Here is a 9,200-nt window from a genome sequence, read left to right as displayed (position 1 = left end):
TNTATATATATTAATTAATTATATATATATATATATATATATATATATATATATATATATATATATATATATATATTTATATATAAATATATGTTATTATTTTATTTATTTTTTTAATAATTTTTTTAAAAAAAAACTCAATTAAAAAGAAAAGGGCCATAAACCATTCTTTATTTTGGTTTGTGTTTTTTTAAATCAAAATACAATAAAAATTTAATTTAAAAAATAAAAATTAAAAAATAATATATATAATTTACTTCAATATCAATAAATAATTATAATAAATTAATTAAAAAATTTGAAAGACTAATTCTATTATTAATACTATAATCATTCAAAGAAAACACTAAATCACATATTCTTTAAATATTGTACTCTTAAATCATAAACTGAAGTATTTCTTTGCCATCTTTAATCAAATGGTATTAATTAGAAACTTCATTTAATACAAAAACAATATTTTAGATAGTTTCATCATCCATATTTTCAGTTTTTTAAAAAAGAATTTCTAAAATTTTTATTTTCGTTTATGTACACTCTTAACCTTATTCACTATATCCAATTAAACATTTACAAAGTATTTCTGCTGTAGAAAAAGAATACATAAAATTCAATAAATTAAACATAAGTGAAGGATTTGAAAATAATTCATCAAAAATATAAGAATTTTCTTATTAAAATAACATTAAAAGAACTTTTTTTACAAATCCAGCTAAAGTAAGATTTAAATTATCTTATATTGTTTTATTATTTTCTTATATTATTTAATTATTTTCTTATGTTATTTAATTTTTTTCTTATATTTATTATTATGGTTAAAAAAATGACATTAATAAATGAAAAAGATAAGCTTTGGGATTTTTTGTAGCTATTTTAGAGTATTTTTATTTATAGGAATTTTATTTTTGTTTTTTTTATAGTTTTTCTGTTTATATTTCTTATAGAATATTTTTCATGATTTCTTCGGCTTTTTAAATGTAAATTTTATCGATTTTTTATTCCTAAAATTCATGTTTTTTTTCTTAAGTTTCATCTTCTTGAGTAATTTCTTCTTCTTCTGATGAAATGTCGGATATTTATTCATATAGATCTTCATATTAGTCATTTTGAATTTATCTCTGGAAAATTAATTTATTATATGTTCATTATATGTACTTAATATTTCTGCTGATATAAATGGAAATTTGTATTTACGTGATTTACTATCTATTTAAGAAGGTTCTTCTATTATATATTTCACTAATTAGTTATAATCTGAATTGGTTAATCTTTTTTTTAAAAAAAAGAAAAAAATTATTTAATTTTTTTTAGAATTTTATTACTTTTATATTAAAAGCTAATTACATTGTTAAAAATATGAAACTATTTAATTGTCTTCTAAGAGATCTTCTAATATAGATTTAGGGTCTTTTAATAATTGATCAAATTATTAATCATCAGATTTTTCGATAATATCGAATGAATTCATTTTTTTTATATTTTTTAAAAATCTTGTTTTTTATTAATATATTAACTTTTTGATTTTATATTTAAAATTTTTATTAATATTTGTTTGTTTTTTTATTTTTTATATAACATATTTAATTAATTTTATTTTTTTTTTAAAAAAAAATATTTTTAGAAATAAAACATTATTTAATTTTATTTTAAACTAAATAAACATAATATAAAATTATTTTATAAATAAAATAAATATTAATTAATATAAAATAAAATTATCTTTTAAAAAGTAGAATTTAAATAATAATCTAAATACATAATAAAAGTAATATTATAAATCTTTTAAAAAGAAAAAAATATTAAATAAATAATTGTAAAATATAATTTAAAATTAAAAAATAAATAAATAAATATATATATATATATAAATAATATAATATATATATATATTATTTATTTATATTGACTTTTTTATCAAACTATATTCAATCTACATCTATTTTTGTTTTTTTATTTATATATATATATATATTTTTTTTATATAAATACCCTAATAATCCTTAACCTTTCCAATATTTAGGTTATAATTAAACTGTAGTTTTTCCATATTTTTAATTTTTATAAATAAATATATTTTCTTTCTATATATCTGATTTTCTAAGTATATCCACTTAAATGTTTTTATTTATATTTTGCTTTACATGATCTACAATATTTTTAAGATCATTATGGTTTTTATAATTTACACTCCCGAAATTAATTATTAGATCACCAAGTTAAATTCCACTTTCATGTGCAGGCGATTCTGGAGTAACTTCATTAATAATTGCGAAAGGAATTAAAATATTTTTTAAATTCTAATCTTCTAGATCTTGTTCAGTTTCTTCTAGTTCCATTCTTTTTTTGTTTCTTATTTTTTTACTAATTATCTATTATTTTCATATTCTTCAATTTCTTTATCTGCTTATCCTGTTTATGCATATATATCATGTAACTGATATAAATCTTTAAATTTATTTAAAAAAATATAATAATATAAATATTTAAAACTTTTTTCTATTTAGTTCATTATATGTTTATAATCATTATTTAATTCATTAAATTTTTTCTTTAATAATCTATATTGTGTTAGTTCTCCGAAATCTAAATCTTATCGTGGAAAGCCTTCTTAATCGATTAAATTTTTATCATATCCTAAATATAAAATAATTAAAGAATTTTTAAATATAAATATTAAATTTATAAAACCTTTGCTTTTATAATTGTCTAATTCCATAGTTATAGAATTTATTTAATTTTAAATATCTTCTCTTTATTTATCAAGTTATTTTAAAATATTTTCTTATAGAGTTGTCATTTTATAAATTTTTATATAAAATATTATTTAATAGTAAAATATATAAAACTAAATAATTATATGAAATAAATATACTATATAAATATAAATATAAATAATATATATATATTTATATTTATATATTTATTTTTTATAACTTTTTTTATTTATTTATATTTTTTTTCAATAATCTTTGCTTGGAAATTCATCAAAATATTTACTACACCTTAAAAAAAAAATATATTTATATATTTATTTAATATTTATTACTTTATAAGCAATGTTTTTTTTTCTTTAATTAAATTATCAATTTTACCCTATAAATCTTTAATTTAACTTTCATATTATAATTTCATCTTTTCTTCTAACTAAATAGTTTATATAAATTATATACTTATCATATACTATTTTATATATAAATAACCCTATCATGAGTCTATAATAAATCAATAGCTTATTCTTTTTACTTTTTATCTCTTTTATTCATTTCATTAATTTAATTTTATAAATCTTAAATCTGAGAATTACTGATATCTTACATTTAAATAATTTTCTCATTTGATATTTTTTTAATTTTCGCTATTTCTTCAATCATTAATTATTTCTCTTTCAAAAAATTATTCAATTTTGAATTTAAGGCTAAATAATCTTAATTTAACTTTTAATTTTCTTATCTATATTTTTCATTTTAACTTTTCAATTCAGCAATTAATACTGCTGCGTTTTTCCAATTATTTTCTATTTGAGATTTTTCTAATTAAACAGTATTTAAAATATCATTATGATATTATTCCATGAATTATATTTTTTCTTCTAGTTCACTTATTTTTCCTTCATATTAGTTATTTTTATATTTTTCATTATCGCCATTTAATTCTTCTTTTACTTAAGAAAGTAATTTTTTATATTCTTATTATAAAGCATTATTTTCCTTTAATAATTTTTCCCTTTCTAAATTTGTATGAATTAATTATTCATTTAAAATATTGATTTTTTCTTCTTTTTCATCATTTATTTTTTTTTCGTGATTTTTCATATTTTAGATTTGCCTTTCGAAATTTTATTTTATTTGGGAAATTTCTTCTTTGTGATTTTGTAAAACTTAATTTTGATTTTTTTCCAAGTTTTATTTATCAAGTTCAAATCTTCCCTTTTCGAGTAAAAAAAGGTGCATTTTTTCTTAATTTTCCTTTTAAATTTTTCCTAATTATTCTTCTTTTCTTTCACAACTTTTTAATTTATTTTCATATAAATTTACCATTTAAACCATTTATTAGAATTCTCCTATTTTAATATCTCTCTCTTTTTCTAATCTTTTATTTTCCTCTTTTATTACTTCTATAGTTTTTTCTAATTAAATTATTTTCTATTGTAAAGATTTCTCATTTTATTTGTTTCTTTCGTTTTCTTGAGTATTACTTTCGAATTATTCGGAATTTTTCATTTGTATTTCTTCGTTTATTTTACGTAAATTTGCCAGCTAACTTTTTAATAAAAGTATTTCGTTTTAAGAACGACACATTTTACTTTAAATTTCTGTAAATTCTTCAGTTTAGGAAGTTATAGTAGTTTCGTTTTCTGTATATTTAGATTATAAGGCTTCGTATATATTCACTAAATCATCGTATTTTAATTGAAGATTTTTTAAATAATCAGTTTATTCTTAATATTTTTATGTTACAATTAAACATTCTTCACTTTTAGAGTCAAATTAAACTAACATTTACTTATGTTTAGCCTTTTTTATTTAATTTTTTTTAATTTTTTTAATTTTATTTTCAATACACATATTTCTGTAAATTTTTGCAAAAATTCAGTATTTTCTTAAGTTAAAATTTTAATTTTTTCATTTAAATCATCTTTTTCAAGTTTTTCTTTATATTTTTTTTTTATTATAAGAACATATATATTTTTATTTATTTTTTTCCAAAAAAATAAAATTACAATAAGAATTTTAAATATTATTAATTGGATTTCCATTTTTATATAAAGAAATAATAAACCTAAAAAATAAAAAAAATATAAAAAAAAAATATTATTTTTTTATATGAAATTACTAGCATTTTTTCTCTAATTCTTCTCTTAAAGTATTATTATCTTAAATCAAAAAATCTGCTTTCTTTTACATATCTCTATAATCTTCACTTGTTATTTCTAATAAATGCTCCAATTATTCAATTTTATCATCATAAGCATTTAGAAGCGGTTCTATAAATGCTATTTCTTTAGTAATACTTTATATACTTCCGTTTGGAATATTTAATATATCTTATTCATTTAATACAAAAGGTTGACCTATATGCATCTTTTTTTATAATTAAATAAGTTCTTTCCCTAATCTTGTATCTTTTTTTGTTTTTATTTTCATTATTGTATTTCTGTTTTTTTTACTTATATTATCTAAAAAAGCTACTTCTTTTTTTAAAACACTTATTTCATTCATTAAATGTATTTCTGAAGGCTTTTTGTGTGCGAAATCTTATTCATTTCCAAGAATGTTCTATATAACTGAATTTTTAATACCTAATTTTTGTTTATATAAAAATAAAGGTTTATTTTATTTTTTACATAAAAATAAAATAAAACTATACCACTTATCATTTATAATATATTTTTATTATTGAAAAAAAAAAAAAAATTTAAATTTTTTTATTAATTTAAATTATGAAAGAATAAATAATATATATATATATATTTAACCAAATAAATTTATATATATATATATATAAATTTTCTCATTTCTTCGAAAAATACTTAAACATATCATTTTCAATCGGATGTAGTTCATTTGCACAAATAACCAACGAATGCAATGGTCCACCCATATCATAAGTTAAAAACTCCTCTAAAGTACCTGCTTTAATAAGCTAGTTACTAAACCCAACTCTTGCGACTGCCACACATTTAGTATTTTTATTAACTGATCCTGTTTTATTAACACTTTCAGCTTCTAAAATTTACTCTATGGCGACTTGGCAACTCATATATTTTGGTGGTTCGTAAATTTTTTTATTTTTTAGAATATTTTCATCAGTTCTTTCTTTTACTCTAATGTCAAGTAAACATAAAGTATGTAACCCGTGTTTTATATTTGCAGAAATTTTATCATAGAAACTATATGGACGCCATTTTTCAGTATAAAAGGGTATAGATACAATTTCACCGAATCTATATACTTACATTCCGGTAGAACCTATTGCATTTATAATAGATGCGTTGTGGATGACTTCAACTTTTATACCTAATTCGATTGCACGTAAATATGTATCGGAATGGGTTGTTGCACAAAAAGGATCTCCTACCACTAAAAATGCGATGTTTTTTTCGGGAATTTTTGATAAGTCTTCGAGGATTTTATCGATGCCTTCTTCACACATTTCACGGTCCGCCATTATTAGTTGACGACCGTAAAAATTTTCTAGCTTTTCCTTTTCGACACCTAATATACTTGTGTAATGTTCTAAATATATCTCGTCACAAGATTTTATTATTTCTAAACCTTTTACTGTTATGTCTTTTTCGTCACCAAGGCCTAAGCCAATCATGTAGAATACCATGTTATTATTATTTTGTGTTTTTTATTTTAATTTTATACTCTTTAATTTTTTTATTTTTTTACATATATAATTATTTTTGTGTTTTTAATATATTTTAATTAGTTTAATATATTTATATTTTTTTAAACGATAAATTATTTAAATAAGAAAAAAGAAATTGTAAATTTTTTTATTTAATTTAATAAATATTTTTATATGAAAAATATATATATATATATATAAAGATCAATTGTATTTTAAATTAGTGAATAATTTAAAACATTAAAATAAATTAAAACAGTAAAAAATATTCATTTTAAACAAAAATAATTTTATATAATTCGAATATTTAAAATCAATTAAAAATAAAACAATCTTTATCTTAATTTTAATGTTCTTATTTAAAAATAAATAAATATAATATTTTAAAAAAATTAATAAATCAGTTTTTTTGATGATTTTCCGGATAAGCGAAATGTCCAAATAAAATAATTTTTTTTATAAAAAAAAATGAAAAGGAAATAACTTTTTTTATTCTAAAGATGTTTTGTCCTTTTTTAGGAAAATAATATTTTTTTGAATTAATATTTTTAAAAAAAAAACTTTATTAAAATTTTAATTCGAGTTCTTAATTTGAGGTTTTTGGGGAAAACTGAAAAAAAATAAAAAAATAAAATATATAAATCAATTGATTAAAAACGTTAAAATAATAATTTTAAAAAATTATATATGATTTCTAAAATAATTAAAAATTCGTAAAAAAATAATTAAATAAATCAAAATTTATAAAATTAGATGACATAAGAGGAAATTAATATTAAATACATTTATAAAAAAGGACAAACATTGTTCAAAAATATTCAATAATTAAATATGGTTATATATGAGAAACTATTTATTAAAAAAGTGATTATACATATAATAATATGAAAAAATAAAATAATTAAAAATAATACTATAAGTAAAAATAATAATATTATGAAAATAATTTTTATAATATAAACGACTTTAATAAAGATTATTTTTCTACTTTTTATGAAAAAAAACTTACCCTTTTAATCAAAACTTAGATAATTAAATTTAGAAAAATAAATAATATAAATTATTAGTTCAAATAAAAAAATTATTATAAAAAGGAAAATTATATAAAATATTAGCAACTATATAATAACAAAAAATATTTAATTTATTATATAATTGATAATAAGTAAGTTTATATATATAAGTACTTAATAATTTATTAATTTTAATATAGTTTATATATTTTTATAAAAAAAAACGAGATCTGTATAATAATTAATAAATATTTCTTGTAAATTTATTTTTATAATTATAACTAAATCATATATAATTTAATCCTATTTTAAAGAAGTTATTAATAATTTAGTAGTATTTTATCAAAGAAAAATATTTATTTTTGCTTTATATAATTAATAAAGTTTATTATTATATATATTAACTATGAATAATTATTTTATAAATTTATATTTAATTATAATTTATTATATTTTAAATAAAAAAAATTTAAAAAGTTTAACTTTATATATTAAATTTTTTCCATGAAATAATCTTTTTTGAAAATATTTAAAAATATAAGAAACGAAATTAGCTTAAAAAAAAAAAAGAACTAATTTAGAATGATTTAAAAATAAATAAAATAATAAAGAAAAGAAATGTTTAAAATATTTTTTTAATATTTAATTAAAAATAAATTAATAAAATTTATTTTTAATTTTTTGAAAAAGCTTTTATTTTTATATCTTATTAAATAAATGCAATTTATATTTATAAAAAAATAATTATATTTATATTTTTTATTTATAAAAAAAAGAAAAATTTTTAAAAAACTATTCAAAATCCAAGCCTTCTAATCCAATTTTCAACAATTTCTTTATGTAAACCATTAATTTCAACTCTTCCTACTTTAACATGAATTTCTGAATTTGAAACAACTTTTTGTAATTCTTCCACAAATTTATCGATATCCCCTTCTATTAATCTTACTATTGTTCTTTTTTATTATCTTGTAGAATTATATTTTCTATACACTGGTAAATTGCCGGTATGGGTTCTATTAATATAAAAGGGTAATTCTTATTTTAACCCTAAGCTTATAAATGAGTTAATATAAGAATCATTTTAAGGTAAATCCTATAGTTTATATGTTAATGGCTTTGGTGCTTATGTCATTCTATTTTATATTGCCTTTATTGCTGGAAAAATTTTTGTTTTATGAGGTGGTCTTAATAACATTGCCATTTAAACAGCTTTTTTTCCTGATATATTATTCATTAATATTTTTTTTATATTTATGTGATATTTTTTTATATATTTGATATTTAAATAAATATATATTTTATTTTAATTTAATGTTTTTTATTTATATTTATTATATAATTGACTAACCTTTTTGTTATTATAAAACTAAGTCTAAAATCTTTTTTTATATATATTAAAATAAAATATTTTTAAACAATAAATAAATAATAAAAAAGAGAGAAATTAAAAAATTTATGAGTATTATTTTTGATATTTATTTATTAATTCATTTATTACTAATTCGATAACATATAATATATTAGTAATAAAAAAAGCATCATATTAATTTGATATTATAAGGCTTAATATTGGGATGAAACTTTCCTATTCCTACTTCTTTGCATTATTGTATTTCTTAAAAATTAATAGGAATTCTGAAATTTTCAATAAACAAATGAAAATTATAAGCAGTTTTTTTAAAATTATCTTCTTATATATAATGACCAACATCTTAAATTACAACCAATTTAAATTTTCCTTACATCTAAGCAATAGTTAATTCTTTATCCATCCTTTCTTTTTCTGCAAGCATTAATAATTTTGGAATTTAAACATCTAAAAATGCACCA

General features: G+C 16.7%; 5 protein-coding genes across 5 annotated transcripts in view, besides 17 other annotated features; all 5 read right to left on the bottom strand. All coding sequences in view use genetic code 6, as the record gives it.

The window, feature by feature from the left end:
* Nucleotides 1–19: 19 nt before the first annotated feature.
* Nucleotides 20–92: a microsatellite.
* A 640-nt stretch (nucleotides 93–732) lies between these two features.
* Nucleotides 733–804: a microsatellite.
* Nucleotides 805–1,194: 390 nt separating this feature from the next.
* Nucleotides 1,195–2,336, bottom strand: IMG5_013470 (protein kinase domain protein; the record flags this gene model as incomplete). The annotated part of the gene is made up of 4 exons (XM_004039652.1): nucleotides 1,195–1,268; nucleotides 1,323–1,407; nucleotides 1,757–1,779; nucleotides 2,142–2,336. Coding segments are annotated over 4 exons (377 nt in total), but the record flags the coding sequence as incomplete, so codon positions are not given.
* Nucleotides 1,496–1,550: a microsatellite.
* Nucleotides 1,515–1,604: a microsatellite.
* Nucleotides 1,622–1,704: a microsatellite.
* Nucleotides 1,839–1,890: a microsatellite.
* Nucleotides 1,843–1,890: a microsatellite.
* Nucleotides 1,847–1,890: a microsatellite.
* Nucleotides 1,850–1,898: a microsatellite.
* Nucleotides 1,851–1,903: a microsatellite.
* Nucleotides 2,337–2,836: 500 nt separating the features above from the next.
* Nucleotides 2,837–2,890: a microsatellite.
* Nucleotides 2,863–2,912: a microsatellite.
* An 896-nt stretch (nucleotides 2,913–3,808) lies between these two features.
* Nucleotides 3,809–4,162, bottom strand: IMG5_013460 (hypothetical protein; the record flags this gene model as incomplete). Its single annotated transcript, XM_004039651.1, has 1 exon — nucleotides 3,809–4,162. The coding sequence occupies one exon, from the start codon at nucleotides 4,160–4,162 to the stop codon at nucleotides 3,809–3,811; it is 354 nt and encodes a 117-aa protein (XP_004039699.1).
* Nucleotides 4,163–4,387: 225 nt separating this feature from the next.
* IMG5_013450 (hypothetical protein) lies at nucleotides 4,388–5,084 on the bottom strand (the record flags this gene model as incomplete). The annotated part of the gene is made up of 3 exons (XM_004039650.1): nucleotides 4,834–5,084; nucleotides 4,721–4,779; nucleotides 4,388–4,650 (listed from the first exon to the last, which is right to left on the bottom strand). The coding sequence occupies exons 1-3, from the start codon at nucleotides 5,079–5,081 to the stop codon at nucleotides 4,388–4,390; spliced, it is 570 nt and encodes a 189-aa protein (XP_004039698.1). The 5' UTR covers nucleotides 5,082–5,084.
* Nucleotides 4,517–4,555: a microsatellite.
* A 427-nt stretch (nucleotides 5,085–5,511) lies between the features above and the next one.
* On the bottom strand, nucleotides 5,512–6,333 carry IMG5_013440 (hypothetical protein; the record flags this gene model as incomplete). Its single annotated transcript, XM_004039649.1, has 1 exon — nucleotides 5,512–6,333. One exon carries the CDS (start codon nucleotides 6,331–6,333, stop codon nucleotides 5,512–5,514), a length of 822 nt encoding a protein of 273 aa, XP_004039697.1.
* Nucleotides 6,334–6,375: 42 nt separating this feature from the next.
* Nucleotides 6,376–6,426: a microsatellite.
* Nucleotides 6,427–6,580: 154 nt separating this feature from the next.
* Nucleotides 6,581–6,618: a microsatellite.
* A 623-nt stretch (nucleotides 6,619–7,241) lies between these two features.
* Nucleotides 7,242–7,289: a microsatellite.
* Nucleotides 7,243–7,301: a microsatellite.
* A 1,568-nt stretch (nucleotides 7,302–8,869) lies between these two features.
* Nucleotides 8,870–9,200, bottom strand: part of IMG5_013430 (hypothetical protein) — a 1,540-nt gene continuing 1,209 nt past the window's right edge. Inside the window, exon 6 of the mRNA XM_004039648.1 lies at nucleotides 8,870–9,200. This exon is cut by the window's right edge and continues 88 nt beyond it. Within this exon, the coding sequence (XP_004039696.1) occupies nucleotides 8,909–9,200 (292 nt within the window). The 3' untranslated portion in view covers nucleotides 8,870–8,908.

Source organism: Ichthyophthirius multifiliis (genome assembly GCF_000220395.1).
Source record: "Ichthyophthirius multifiliis unplaced genomic scaffold scaff_1120509249575, whole genome shotgun sequence".
Classification (NCBI taxonomy): domain Eukaryota; phylum Ciliophora; class Oligohymenophorea; order Hymenostomatida; genus Ichthyophthirius; species Ichthyophthirius multifiliis.
This window is presented reverse-complemented; position numbering and strand designations above follow the sequence as displayed.